The sequence below is a fragment of the Barbatula barbatula genome (assembly GCF_947034865.1).
Source record: "Barbatula barbatula genome assembly, chromosome: 16".
Taxonomy (NCBI): Eukaryota; Metazoa; Chordata; class Actinopteri; order Cypriniformes; family Nemacheilidae; genus Barbatula; species Barbatula barbatula.
Genome location: NC_136779.1, coordinates 14,058,606 through 14,074,043, shown reverse-complemented (window position 1 = coordinate 14,074,043; position 15,438 = coordinate 14,058,606). Strand labels below are relative to the sequence as shown.

General features: G+C 39.9%; 1 protein-coding gene across 1 annotated transcript in view; it reads left to right on the top strand.

Annotated features, from left to right (window-relative positions):
• Positions 1–15,438, top strand: part of dnah9 (dynein, axonemal, heavy chain 9) — a gene marked incomplete at its 5' end in the record, with an annotated part of 98,082 nt that overhangs the window by 37,737 nt on the left and 44,907 nt on the right. Inside the window, 13 exons of the mRNA XM_079476918.1 lie at positions 529–703; positions 868–1,041; positions 1,377–1,584; positions 2,359–2,524; positions 3,018–3,120; positions 3,264–3,503; positions 11,003–11,164; positions 11,670–11,866; positions 12,287–12,449; positions 12,802–12,925; positions 14,342–14,484; positions 14,689–14,850; positions 15,183–15,416. Of these exons, the coding sequence (XP_079333044.1) occupies positions 529–703; positions 868–1,041; positions 1,377–1,584; positions 2,359–2,524; positions 3,018–3,120; positions 3,264–3,503; positions 11,003–11,164; positions 11,670–11,866; positions 12,287–12,449; positions 12,802–12,925; positions 14,342–14,484; positions 14,689–14,850; positions 15,183–15,416 (2,251 nt within the window). The remainder of the gene's footprint in view (positions 1–528; positions 704–867; positions 1,042–1,376; positions 1,585–2,358; positions 2,525–3,017; positions 3,121–3,263; positions 3,504–11,002; positions 11,165–11,669; positions 11,867–12,286; positions 12,450–12,801; positions 12,926–14,341; positions 14,485–14,688; positions 14,851–15,182; positions 15,417–15,438) is intronic.

Below are 15,438 nucleotides of genomic sequence, written 5' to 3'. Positions count from 1 at the left end.
TTACATAAGTTTACATAACTTGATGTCCTCTACCAGTCTGAATTCATCACAATTAAAACTCAAACAAATATTCTGTGCTACATTAAAATTGAAATATATTTCAATACTAATTTTAAAGATGAATCAGCATCCATGTATTTAAAGAAAGTGTGAAAAAATTCTGTTGGATCCCAATGGTTGTGTATGAGTCACAGTACACATTAGATCTTTAAGAGTCCTGTTTTCATTCTCTGTAGCTCAGACATACCTGTTTCAGATCTAGGGCCGGGTCTGGGGAGGCTAGGAGGCATTGCCCCTCCAAACATACCCAGCTGGCAAATAAAATAATGATTACTTCTTATTTGTATTAACTGTTAAATAATGATATGTCAATGAAATCACAGAAAATGTAAAAAAGAAAATGTGCATGTATTATATATCTACCCCACTAGAATATAAGTCGAGCCAACCTAGTACCCGGGCTGTTTCGGATCACTTTATACTTCATATAAATTCTAGTTACAAAACTTCTATCTTTCTTATTTCCAGATTTAAAAAGATCATTCCGATACCTGAGCAAAGTATGGTCCAGATGCTGTGTTACCTCCTGGAGTGTCTTCTCATCCCAGAACACACTCCTCCAGACTGCAATAAGGATCTCTATGAGCTCTACTTTGTCTTTGCAGCTGTTTGGGCCTTCGGAGGGACCATGTTTCAGGATCAGGTGGGACTTTATGTAACTTCAGTCAAAAAGCAATTTCAACCCACTCTCTACATGTGTATTTTCATTTCCAGAACCAAATCTTTTTTTTTATTTGGAAACGAATAATGAATGTTTTAACACTGCGAGCGTCTGCAATCTGTAATTTTTGTACACTTTCGCCGCAGCTCATGGATTACAGGGTGGAATTCAGTAAGTGGTGGGTGACGGAGTTCAAAACCATAAAGTTCCCGGCTCAAGGCACCGTATTTGATTACTACATCGATCCCGAGACGAAAAAATTCGAGCCGTGGACAAAAATGATCCCGAAATTTGAGATGGATCCAGACATACCTCTCCAGGTTTGCATTGATGTGTTTGTATTTCTGTACCTCATTGTCTCTTATGTCTTTATACTTGACTGGCATTTCTTTTGCATCGTCTGCAGTCTTGGATAGATTTTTGTCTCAAGGCTGGCTGCAATCCATTATGGGATTGCATATGAAGTGCTGCCTTAAAATTTGATATCTTAGGTATGCTTTGGCACGAACGTCGCTAGGTTTGTGCTATTGTCATATGGTCATGACAGGTATAATGTAAGATGTTGTTTCTGGCTTTCTTACAAGCCGGGAAGCTCAGATACATCTCAAGCTGAAACAAAGTCGATTGGAACTGACCCAGGGTGTTTCTCCTCCAGGCCTGTCTCGTCCACACTACAGAGACCATCCGAGTGCGCTATTTTATGGACCGTCTGTTGGAGAGGAGGCGACCAGTCATGCTGGTAGGCAACGCTGGCACTGGGAAGTCCGTTCTGGTGGGAGACAAACTCAGTTCCTTGGACCCTGAGAAATACACCATTAAAAATGTCCCCTTCAACTACTACACTACATCAGCCATGTTACAGGGTATGTAAGTCTTTCCCCTTTTCACGTCACTGACAGGGAATTCGCTTCCAAAAGTGCAACCTGAATGCCCTTTGGACATTGACAGATATTTTTGCGATCTGATCCATACACCCACGGCACATTTCTCCGTACGTCAGCTGTTTTATTTATGTTGTTGTCCTCTACTGTCTTTGCAATCTGTTTTGTTTGATATTCATCACTCGGCAGCATGCTCACCCATGTGTTCCTCTGCATACTCCTTTCTGTCTCACCAGCATTTATTTACAAAGAAACAGTCCAAGCACTCGGTTTATATTATATTGTGTGATGACTGGGAAATGCTTGCATTGGTATACAGTCAATGATTTCTGTATGAAACTTTTCAAAAGTGAAATACAGTGTAGAACTTATTGTTTTGCTTGATTTTGTTAAATTCTAGCAACAAAGGTTAAACCGTGCATTTGTATCAACCAACATTATCAAAAATTATTAATGATAAATCATTTGTTTGCTGTAAGTCTGTGAAAAAAATGAATGTTATCAGCTTGACAAATGTGGTCAGGATGATAATTTATGTAAAAATGAAGAATGTTCCTTGGTATCATAATCATAAAGAATCTATTCCCTATTCATAGAAAGTCTTTTCATTTTCATTTCTTTGCATTACTTCATGTTGCTGAGGCATTATCTATAAACTCATTAACTTTATGTAAATGCGTCAGCTTTCGCTTCGGAAAAAATTGTGCTAGCAAAACAATTCTGAAAACCGTCTGTCCTCTGGCATCTTTCCCGCAGCTGTTCTGGAAAAACCTTTAGAGAAGAAGGCGGGGAGGAACTTCGGGCCACCCGGCAGCAAGAGGCTCATCTACTTCATTGATGACATGAACATGCCGGAGGTGGACACGTACGGCACCGTTCAGCCGCACACCCTTATCCGTCAGCACATGGACTATAACCACTGGTACTCAACGCTTGCTAATAACACTGAACATCTCAATGATTTATTAAACAGTCTGCCTTAACAGCCAAATGATACGATTTCACGGATAGAGCCATTCTCCCAAGAGCTATTTTACACAATGGACACGCTAGTTATGACTTGCTACCTTTGCTCAGATAGAGAATTTAATTACTACAGTAATGGATTTTGTTACATAAGGGTTTTATCTTGTTAGGAACCGCGAAATCGTTGGCGATCGTTCAGTACACGAGGCCACGAGAGGTTCTGTTTATCTTATCTGCGCTGTTAGTCACTGGAGGCTGAGTTTTGTCATTGAAAGTAAACATGCCTCAGTTTCGCTGTCTATGCGACGAGTAGATCAGAGCCGAAGTCTGTGTGTTTCTTTGAGCTGCAGTGGATTTAAGAAAGACGCGGCATGCATACAGAGCGGCGCACGTGCGTGCTTTTGCGTGCGTAGCGTCGCTGTGACTGACGGAATGCTGTGTCCTCTCAGGTACGACAGGAGCAAGCTGCAGTTGAAGGAGATCCACAATGTGCAGTACGTGTCCTGCATGAACCCCACCTCAGGCAGCTTCACCATCAACCCCCGACTGCAGGTACACGCTCAGAACTGCGAATTAAACACATCTCTCCCCTTCTGCATTCTATTGGTTGCTGTCGCGGTCGTCTTTTGTCTTTTTGTGTTGATACAGTTTTTAAAGCCTCTACGTGTTCATACTGAAAATATTGTCCATTTCAGAGGCATTTCTCCATATTTGCCCTCTCATTCCCCGGAGTGGACGCCCTGAACACCATCTATTGCAGCATCTTAAGTCAACACCTCCGTGGTGTGGGATTCCCACAAGTTCTGCAAAAGAGCTGTTCTCAGCTGGTACAGCTGGCATTGGCATTCCATCAGCGTGTGACCACCACGTTCCTTCCAACCGCCATCAAATTCCACTACATCTTCAATCTCCGTGATCTCTCCAACATTTTTCAGGTACTCGAAGGGGTGCAAGCCTCAGGTTTGCTCACGATGAAAAAGATTGAAATATTAATCTTTTTGTAATGAACTGTTTATCCCAGCCGTTAATGACTTTGGGAGGGAATTACTTGCTGTCTTCATTTATTTTTATTTAATTTTGCACTTCAATTATTATATAATTTTGTCTTTTTAATGTAAAAAATATCTTAAAATTCTTAAAGGCATTTACTCACCCTCGAGTTGTTCCAAACCCGCATTCATTTCTTTTTTCTGTTGAACACAAAATAAGATATTTAGAAGAAAGTTTGGAGCCAAACAGTTCTGGGGCACTATTGACTACCGTAGTAGTTTTATTTATTTCGTTTTATTTTTGTGTTCAACATGACAACAAACTTTATACAAGTGAGGGTGATTAAATGATGACCTTTTCCCTACCCCCTTCCTTTTTTTCCCTTGTTTTAAGCACAAACTCATTTAATTCTGAATTCAATTTAATCTAGTGTATTTTGCAAGTTTTACGGCTGCATCGAGTCCATATACCTAGATGCAGACTCGCGGACCCGGAATGCTGTTATTTCAATGCCATCTGGCTGTTCTTGTGTGTCTGAGTGAATGAGCTGCACAGTTTAAAATACTACACACATGACGCTCATGGATTTGTCTGAGGATATAAACACATTAACTTCATCTCCAGAGTTGACCTGGGAGTTCATTTCCAGAGAATTTTACTGTTTGAATAAAGCTATCATCAAAGATACACTAAACCTCAAGTGTCTTCCCGACGCCCGGTCAAAATAAAAGTCTGAATGAAAAAATACTGAATGTACAATAGTATTTGCTATAGAAAATTGTAGTGTCCTTGCAGTAAATTGATGAACTGCAGAATACACTGTAGTTACTCTAGTAATGTTTAAAAATACAATAGTATCTAGAAAATGTACTGCAGGTTACTATAGTAAATAGCTACTATAGTATACTACAGTATTTTATGTGGACAAATATACCACTATTGTATAGTTGAAAAAGATTTTTATACAACCAATCAATTTGCAATACAAAATGCAAGCCACACCCACTAATCTTCACTCGGAAATCCGTCAGAATACGGAAGTTAAAACGGTCGCAACTTCTGGTTCACGGGGACTTTTATTTTATTTTTATACCTGCCTATTTAATCTCTCAATATAAGAAAACCTTTAGTGACAATGCTGTTATAATTAGAATTAAGGGTTTTCTTAACTTAAGGGGTTTCTTGCAACTGGACCCAATGTCACGCAAAAAAGTTATCTTACAGCCCTGCTTTTAGAACTAAACTGAACTCATTATTTACAGTAAATCTGCAATCAGTAACTTTTGTCTCTATATCACAACATTTGTTTTGAACAAAGAAAAATACAGGTTACTTCCCTGCTGAAAAAAACAGAAATTCAATCACAGAAATTCTAATGGTTGGTTTCCATTATGAACCAGCTTTTTTCATTAAAACGATAAGAAAAATTCCTTTTTGTTGTATGTTTTGGGCATTATACAAAATAATTGAATAATGTTCTATTGGTTGCCATAAGCCTGATAACGTTCCACCAGTGGAATCCATCACATACCAGTAGAAACTACTATAGTTTCCATATAATCCAATACAAATCCCATTATGACCATTAAATCCATTCCGTTTTCTAGTATATTCTGGGAAAGGTTCTGTTGTTTTTCAGAAGTTTTCAATACTTATCTTTAATCGGGTTGATTGATGACACTTCCCTTGAAATCGTACATCAACTAACAAGCAAACATTTTTATGTACTCACCCTATAACTGTTTCTTGTGTATTTTTATCGAAAAGAAGTTACAGACTGCAACTGACAATATCAGTTCATATCTGAAAGCATGTGACAATGTACACCCGGGGCTAAATCTCTGTCAAAAAGGCAGCCCATCAGCTCCTGATTTGTTTCTCTTTGCAGGCTGATGTAAATAATTCACTCATCCGTGGCTCCTTTTCATGTACGCGTTCTGATGGAAGTTACCTAACTTCCGACAAGCGGGTAAAATTCCATTTTATCCATTAATTAAAAGCATCTCGGTCGGACATGCTTGTGGCCAATTTTAAACGGTTTCCGCCCGAGCGCCACGTCCATTTTCGAGCTAGTTTAGAAGCTCAACATCATTAGCCAGATGCTCACGCATAAACAATTCAGCACGGCCACCTTTCAAGAGCCACACTGCCGTCCCGCTTCTTGTTATTGCGCTGACTTAAACAAGCGCTCCTTGGATTTCAATTGTTTTAAAGTGGCTTTATTGGGCTACGTTTCCTCAGTTTGCCGATGATGAAAGAATGAAAAAGAGGAGGGTGTCCTCTGAACCTCTCATTGTTTTGGGTGCAGTCGGAGTAATGAAGCAAAATGAGAGCGAGAGAGGGAACAGATGAGACGCAGCTGAAGGAACATTTGAAGTGCGGCCCTTAGTGCTGCCTTACTAATTCAACTCACAGTTCAGCTGCCTAAGGACAGAAGGAGAGGGAGGAGAGCGTTTCCGCACGACACCCTCAAAGCACTTTGCATTTCCAGACACTTTCTCTGTGAATCTTTACACGGAGAAAAATATTTCATCCAGGCGCTTTTTGTTCTTTATTTATTATAAATGCCTATTCAGTATTTAGCACCTACGTGGAAGCTGCTTTGAAACTTTTAAGCTACAAGGTACACAGAATTTATAGTTAAACTATACAGTTAAGTTTCTAGTAACAAAAATGAGGTCACAAAACCACCAGCAGATGTGTAATGTGTATTTGTTTGTGTTTGGCAATCACGGCAGTATTTATCTGGCACTGGAATAAAAAGGTGACGGACTTAAACAGCATTAGGACAGATTTATTTACTGTAAGTAAATAATTGCTCGGCACAAAATCGGCTGTGTGCACAATAATATATCATCACAGATGTCAGTGTAGTGTCAGACGTCATACCTGTTGGTTGGGCATCTGGGTAGTGTTGCACCAGCTATTTACCAGTTTACCTCCAGTTTGTTAGTTTAGTTTAGTCAGCCTGCTGTTTTATTCCAACCAGTACTCTTGATAGGAGGCCTCCGTAAATATTTATTTAGTACGTAGAGTTTGCTGGGTAATGGTACAAAATGCACAGTAGTGCATAAGTTGTAACCTAGTCCTTATAGTTAAATCTAGGTTGTGACTTAAAGGTGTCCTCAACTGGCTGTTTTTTTTGTTGTATACCGTAGTCTGAGTTCTACTTATGATGTGCGCACGGTTTTTACATTTGGAAACATAACAATCAATAAGTGATAGGCTATTTTCTACCTAGGCTTTGAAGCCGGCTCGAAAACGCTCTGTTTTAAAGGGCGTGCCGCATTGAAGATTTGGAAGTAAATGGCCACTTCTATGATTGCAGTTTGTGTAGTAAATTTAGTTGGAGCCTTCTGTGAATTTGGTTAGACACGTAACATTAGGTTACACATTATCAGGAAATATCAAGCGATCTCTAACAAAGCACTAGTGATAGTACCAATATGTTTTTCTCACATGAGATTTGAAGCAGCGTGTTTTGTACAGAGGAAACATCACACGGACAGGAGTACTGTTGCCATAACTCAACAAACTTTTCCTCCATTGCATTGTCCCACCTGGCATCACCAACTCCACTGTCTCTCCCGCACATTACCATGTTTGAATGTTTTGTACGGAAGAGCTTCGCGCTTCTGTGCAGTGCTTCTATTGGTCAACGTCAATACAGCATCACAGCCAGGGAAAAAACTTTTACGAATTACTACGATGTCATACGACATGCAAATCCGGTCAAAGTTGGGCTAAAATCGTGTAATCTGGAGAGGTTATATAACAAAGCTCATGTAAAAAAATTGTCTTTTTCCTGTGAACTTTTGTTTTGGCGGCGTTTGATGAACAGCCACAAGAGACCGCGTACTCTCTGCATCCGGACATCATGTGTTAACATTATGAGAAGCGCGCTAGCCATACAGGATTTTAACTATGCAGGCTAAAGACCTAAAAGTTTGGTTTAAAGTAAACCAAGCAGAATGTTTTCACACCATGCCATTTCTAACACACGCACGCACGCATGCAGTGTTCGGCACTGTCTCACATCTGTCTAAGCAGAAGAAAAACGCTTCTCTCTCTATGTTTCTTTCTGTCATCTCCGATTGCGCTCATGTGTACATTGCATGCACTTATTTCGTCTATTCGAATGAACTATCTGAAAAAGCGAATACATAGCTGCATGGCTGGGTAAACCTGTATGGTTTTACAGATATTTATTGAAGATATCAGGACGGAAGTGGACAAAATTGACGGATTGCAGCAGCAGGTATAAATGGGTATGTGCCTTTTTCGTCCACTTGTGATCAGATCGACCCAAACGTATCTTAATACCAGGCATAAAGAGGGCCTTATAAAGACTGCAGGAAGCCGCAGCAGGGGGACAGAAGTGCCCGACCCCTGGTTTAGGGCTACTGTAGAAACAATATGGAGAATTCCATGCAAGCGGACCCGTGGTTTATGTAGAGAGAAATAGCTCATTCTAAGAAAATTATATATTGCATTTCTGTCAATAGATCCTCCTAAATATTACTCTCAGCCCCTTTAAGAATGAGTATGAAACAATATTTGCTAGTACAAGTGAGGATATACATATAAGCATACATTTCTTTCACTCAAGTTACCTTTATCAGAACCTAACAACCAATAAATGATCCAGCAAATTTACACACATTAATTAAGAGACATGACAAGTCAACTAAAGTAAACTTTTTAATATTTACTGTATCTTATCTACACAAATTTCCGATTTGTCATTATATATTTCTCTAAAATAAATGTATCTGAGGGAAACTCTCAAGTCTATTTTGAACTCTTATAGGGGTCTCTAATGCTTGAGGGATACCAGCAGTCCCCTTCAAAATGTACAGCACATCCAATACTGGCAACACTTAAGGAGTTTCAAAGTTGGCATTTTATCGCTTAAATTTGTAATGATTTTTGGGAGAATTGTGCTACCTGTGTTGTCTTCTTTACCGTGGAGTCCAGACCTTCTGCCATCAGTATATAGTTTAGGAAAAGTGACAGGGACAGTACAGTCACGCTTCTGAAAAATGTAGTTACGTTCTTGGCATCTTTGAGTTATGTCGTTATACCGCAGTGGCTGGAGAAGCTGATTTCTTCATGATTACTCAGACCCATTTAATTGGTTCCATATACACAGTATAACAAATCTCCTGTTGCATGAAGAAAACCCAAAGGCAAAATCGTATCCAGTTAGTTTTTGTGAACTTAAAAAAAATTGGAAAGGAATTGAGGGAGCCTATTCACCCGTCAGCAAAATAAAAGTTTCCTTTAAACATTATTAATAAAGTTCAGGGAAAAACTTATAGAAGATGTCGCCAGTAGGTACTTATTTCAATACATTGATTGACATAAAGTCATTTATTTATAGCCTGTGTGTGAGATAATTAGACTCCATAGAGAAGTCATTTGAACGCTGCGTGTTGGAAAGGCACCGCTGGGATTTGACAACACTGAGTTTTAAATGTTCAGAGCTCTGTATGTCATCATAACAGATTTCCTCGGGTGCTGTCCGGGCGTAACTGCAGGGAGTGACCGAGACTATATCTTGCAGAGCAGCGATGGGCAGTCAGTTTGATGTATTTGTTTTCAAAGGAGGGCACTGAGGCAATGGCATCTTTGAAGAGCCACGTGGTTGACAGAGACGGCGTTTCTTGACTGCATCCTGCAGTGCTCTAGAAAAAGAGGACTGCAGAATTCATGATGATGTTCATCAGACTGATCACATGTACCGGAATTCTAAAGGATCGTCGCTTTTATATCAGTTAGCATGTGAATACAATTCACCATCATATTTTTTTATCCTTAGTTTAGGGGCTACTTTTTTACCATGATCATTTATTTTAAATGTATTTATGAATAGGTTTTTATTAAAACGTTAAAATGCACCGATATATCAACCATCTTTCGGTCAGTTATTGGCCCATCGTTAAAAACAGCTGCTGATCAGGGCCGAAAAATCCTGTCAATCAAAAAAGGACAGGGAAATGCAATGAATATGTGCTCTGTGTTTAGTAAATGTTAATAAACATCACCAGTTTGATGTTTAATATTAATAGTCATTATATGAATTGATAGCACTCAGAAAGTAAAAAAATATAAATGTAATCTTCAGAATTTATGCCAGTTAATATAACCACCAAACTATGGGTATCGGTAGACATCACTTTGAATAATTGGCTGTCTGTATTGATGGAGATATTTCGTATCGGTGCATCTCTAATATAAAGTGATTTCAATATTCATAACATTTAAAAATGATCATAATCTAAAATGATTGTTAAAAAATAAAAAATTATGTTAAATTTATGCTTTTGCACAAATTGCTAGTTGCAACTTGCAAATTGCAACTAAAAATGGGGCAGATGGAGTTCAGTCCAGGCTAATGCCAGAATGAAGCTAATTTTCCGAATGACAAAGTGCTCCAGCAAAGCCTGCTTATAGAAGTTAGAGGAAGCGTCAAAGTGTCAGAATGAACGGTGCAGAGAAATTGGACAGGTGCTTGTTGTAAATCAAGGGCTGTGTATGGACTAAGGGTTAGCCCACACAACCGAGAGGCTGTTTATCCTGCTTCTTGATAGCTAATCGATACGAATTTGAGGCACCAGCACTAGTGAGTTGTGGATCACACAAGACGATGGTTTCAGGGATCCATTCATGCGTTCAGAATCCGAATGACTATCGGTCTTAGCCGAGGTTCTCGAGTCAATGTTGAGATCGATTTTCTTATTTTGGAAAATCTCTCAGTCACTTCTGTTAATTGTTGATATTTAATGTTTGTGGCGATGGCTCGAAAGGGTTAACTTTATACACCTGAAAAGCTTTTGCTTTTTCATAAGCAATGAATGCGTAACAGTTGGGAGCCTCTACTGGCTACATGGCCAAATGTAGTTTGGTCGACAATTTAGATTCATTTCAGTCACTTCGGGTAATTGCAGATATTAAAGGCCTGTGATGGGATATATTGCATTACACAGATCTGAGCATGTAATTCCTGCCGTTTTTTTTCATGTATTTTTTTTGCATACTATCAAATGCTTTGGTATTCAAATAGACTTTTCTGACAGGTCTAGAAAAAGAAAAAAATGTTTTAATAGGTTACTCTCACTTTAAGACCTAATGCTGATACACATCCATTGTTATAAGTTGTGTTTATATGAACATTGTGTAAAAGGCGAAAAGGAGAACTTGCGTCTTTGTGCATGTGTCGGATGTGCGTGGGCATACATGTATGTCTAAAAAACTGAGAGTAAAATCACTTACGTTGAATAAGACACAACTTTAAAACACATGAAGTGATGAAAACTAAAACGACGTATCAAACATTTTCTCATCGTTATTGAGAAAGGTGTACTGTCGATACACACCTACACCCCGTTTTCGCCAAGTCCTATGTTATATCCTTCAAAACAGTTTGTTTGCTTCATTACAGGGCATCTTGTTTTGCACCGGCGAGTGTTTGCGGACTCCTCAGGACCTGGTAAAGATCTACCTTCACGAGTCCAACCGAGTGTACCGCGACAAGATGGTGGACGACAAAGATTTCGCCACGTTTGACAAGCTCCAGTCGGAATTGGTGAAAAAGTTCTATGAGGTGAGAGGTTTGCTGCCGTGGAGGGAGTCATTAAATGCCGGACAAGGCGCTGCTCAGAGAGCTCATGCTAATCAGAGCAAAACCATGTCAGCTCAGCCTGCCATCAGTCCAGCAAATTGGGAAAAATGTTTTTTATGTTTTTTGCTGCCCCCCAACTCATGACGTTTATGTCAGAGTGGTCTACAAGAAAGTGAAGGGGAGAAATAGTCCACTGCTGCTTTCCTTTGAAGAAGCATCTAATCATCACACATACAGACATCCTGCTCGCTCTCTGGTCACCCCTGACACGTTCTACTGCATAACAAGCCAGATCAACAAGAAATACACAGAATTTATGTTGTTTTTTAAAAACGGCAGGTTGCAGTTCGCTACCCAACCGGTGTGAAATCTCAGGGTGGCAGTTAATTTAAAACAGTTTTATGAGTTCGCTCCCAGAGTAGCAACCCTGTTTATTCAACTTTTAATATTTAATGGAATTCTAAAGGCCAGTTTTTATTCCCACCAGGATATGGAGGGGACCCTGGAAGAGGCCAAGGTGATGAATATGTACTGCCACTTTGCCACGGGCATCGGTGAACCCAAATACATGCCGGTTCAGTCTTGTGGGAGCCTGAACAAGACCCTGCTGGAAGCCCTTGACAGTTACAATGAAGTCAATCCAGCTCTGAACCTTGTTCTCTTCGAGGATGCCATGTCTCATATGTAAGAAAATCGCAGAAACCGTCACTGCTGACAGATCATGGCACTGCTTTAGCTTGGGCTGAGAATGATGCCAAAGAGCGAATGGCTGATATATATTTTCACACCAAAAATGTTTCTTCTGCAGAACACAAAATAAGATATTTTGAAGAATGTTAGTAACCGAACAACGGCGGCACCCATTGACTTGCATTGGTTTTGTCTCCATACAATAGAAGTGAATGGGTACCGCCATTGTTTGGTTGCCAACATTCTTTAAAATATATTTTGTGTTCTCCAGAAGAAAGAAATTCATACAGGTGCACAACAACAGGAGGGTAAATAAATACTATTCTGGGTGAACAATCCCTTTAATAAGTATAAATCCTCTATTATACTGTTTGATACTCCACTATTTCACTTCCTTTAACTTACCTGCTTCAGTTGCCGTATCAATCGGATCCTGGAGTCTCCCAGGGGGAACGCTCTGTTGGTGGGAGTGGGAGGCAGCGGTAAGCAGAGCCTCACGAGGCTGGCTGCCTTCATCAGCTCCCTGGAGGTCTTTCAGATCACTCTGAAGAAAGGATACTCCATCCCTGATCTGAAGGTTTGGCAAGATTAACGCTCTGTTTATTACAGCATCATACAAACAAAGCTTGCAAACCGGTTATAGCGTATCGCTCTAAATAACAATCATGAGACATGAGAAGGCTTGCTTTTTGCCCTTTCAGATTTTTATTGTAATGCTACTCATTCGAGTTTAAACCGTCTATGCGTGAAAAATATACTGGAATAATTAAAAGTACACAGAGGACCTCTTTAACACATTTTGTGCATTACTGTGTACACACCTCATGAACTTTTATGCTCAAAATATGTTTTATTTCAAGTGTTCTTCAGGGACATCTCCAGGGAAGCGGAGCTCGGTGGCATTTGAATTTTGTTTCCTGTATTTTTAGAGCGATTTGGGCGCGTTGTACATCAAAGCTGGTGTGAAGAATATTGGCACGGTGTTCCTCATGACAGATGCCCAGGTCACAGATGAGAAGTTCCTAGTGTTGGTGAACGACCTTTTAGCGTCTGGTAAGGCTTGGTGTGTCTGAGCCCATGTGGCATCGAGTACTGCTTTGTCTGCCAGCTATAGGAAACACAACAAGATGATGAAACCCTTTGGATGTCTTCCTTTTTAAGCTTGGCAATAGTTTAGATATTTCTGCAAGCAACATCATGAGTATTGGAATAATTTTAATGAGATTTTCATTTTGCCATTTCCTAAAGACCGGGTCATTAGATTGGTTTACTGATCCCTACTTGTGTTATGACTCACTAGTATAGTCATGTTAGGATAGAAAGGTTTAATAGTGTCTATATACAGTTTAGAAGTTTACACGCAGTACACAGAATCTGGAAAAAGTGAAGGTTTGGTTTTATTTTAGTTCTGCCATGCACACGTTATTTCACATATGATAGATAGACAGACATAGAGACAGATCGATGTGTCACAGTTGTCATAGTTACCACGTTTCTTTATGATTTCTACTGTACCTCAGTAGCATTACCATACCAGCATGCAATACAGAATGTCATAACACTTTCAATGAAGGCATCATGAAATATCTAAAGCATTCTGTTGCGGACCTCGAAAGAAAGTCATTTCTTCATAAATACATTATCTGTTGAGTCTATGTGCTCATTTCTCATCTCTTGTGCTCATTTAGTACAAAACTGGAAAACATGGCTTAGTTATGTTTATCTAGCTTTTTACTCAGACTTGACTCTTTTTGAATTCTTTTGATTCTATCTTTTAAGGGACAGTTCACCCAGAAATGAAAATTCTGTCATCATCTACTTACCCTCAGACTATATACATTTCTTTGTTCTGCTGAACACAAAGGAAGATATTTGGAAGAATGTGAGTAACCAATCAGATCTAATTCCCCATTGACTACCATAGTATGGCAGTTAACAGGCGACAAGATCTGTTTGGTTACTGGCATTCCTGCAAATATCTTCCTTTGTGTTCAGCAGGACAAAGAAATGTTTACAGTCTGAGGGTGAGTAAACTACCTTTAATATTTGTGTCATCCAATGACTGTCAAAATAATGGCCCCCACACATCACATTTAAAGGAACTGTATCTAAAACAGATAAATGGAAAAATGCTTGTAACCAAACAGTTCTTGGCCACTGCTGACTCCAATAGTAGTAAATTATGATTTTGGGTGAACTGTCCCTTTAAGACATTTCAAACCACATATGGTTTGAGACATAGTGTATGACATATCATAGATTATATTTAATAGTTTCAGCTTTATTGGCCATTCCCACATGTTTCGCCTTAAGACAATTTTCTTTAAAAGCGCTTTATCATGCTGGTGCTCCAAATCTGTTATAAGACTGATGGCACACTGAACAACTGAACACTTCAGTTTCTTTAGTGTCAGCACAGAGTTTAAACAACCTTGCGTTGACTTCATCTTTCTTTTGCTTTGGTCCCAGGTGAAATCCCTGATCTCTTTCCTGATGACGAGGTGGAGAACATCATCGGTTCTTTAAGAAATGAAGTGCGTGGCCTGGGTCTCACGGACACGAGGGAAAACTGCTGGAAGTTCTTCATCGATCGCGTTCGTAGGCAACTCAAAGTGCGTGAGCAAGAATGATTCAAAAACCGGCACAGTGCTGCCTTTGTACTCCCACGGCCTTTGAGAAAGATTAAGCTCTGTACACCTCTCTGTAAACGCTTTTTGGTCGAGCATCAAACATTGAGTTTCCAGTTCTTGCAATAAAAAGATGCTCACCTTAAATTTAGGTGAGCATTTTACGATCATAAGGTTCTGTTCCTGCAGGTGGCCCTGTGTTTCTCACCGGTGGGCAGCAAGCTCAGGGTACGCAGTCGAAAATTTCCAGCAGTGGTCAACTGCACTGCCATCGATTGGTTCCACGAGTGGCCGCAGGAGGCCTTGGAGTCGGTCAGTCTGAGGTTCCTACAGGAGGTAGAGCACATCCAGGTGAGCCACTCACCTAAACACATATCAGCAGGGCGGCGAAATAACGTTTGACCTAGGTTAGCAAGAAACAACATTTCTTTGCATGATTTTTATCACGATTCCCTCAATCCAAAGCACTGAGATCAAATTGAAAAAGTTCTAGGAGGTTAGTGATTTTCTGCACCGGCCTCTTGCCGCAGTAATCCATCTCAATGTGATCTCAGAATTAAACCGACTCTAACGGATTCAGGTGCAAATGCCGTTCAATGCCGAATGTAATTTTTGGGGAAGTGAATGATTGTAATGTTTAATGTATTGAAACGTAACTGCATTGTTAATATTCCCACATCTAGCCAGAGGTGAAGGACTCGGTGAGTAAGTTCATGGCCTATGTGCACGTAAGCGTGAACAAGACCTCGAGGGACTACCTAGCCAATGAGAGGCGGTATAACTACACTACACCCAAGTCTTTCCTGGAGCAGATCAAGCTGTATCAGAACTTGCTGGCGCTTAAGAAAAAGGATCTTACCATGAAGATGGAACGACTGGAAAATGGCTTGGAGAAGCTCAACAGCACCACGGCTCAGGTGCGGCTTGTCATGGGCCCCT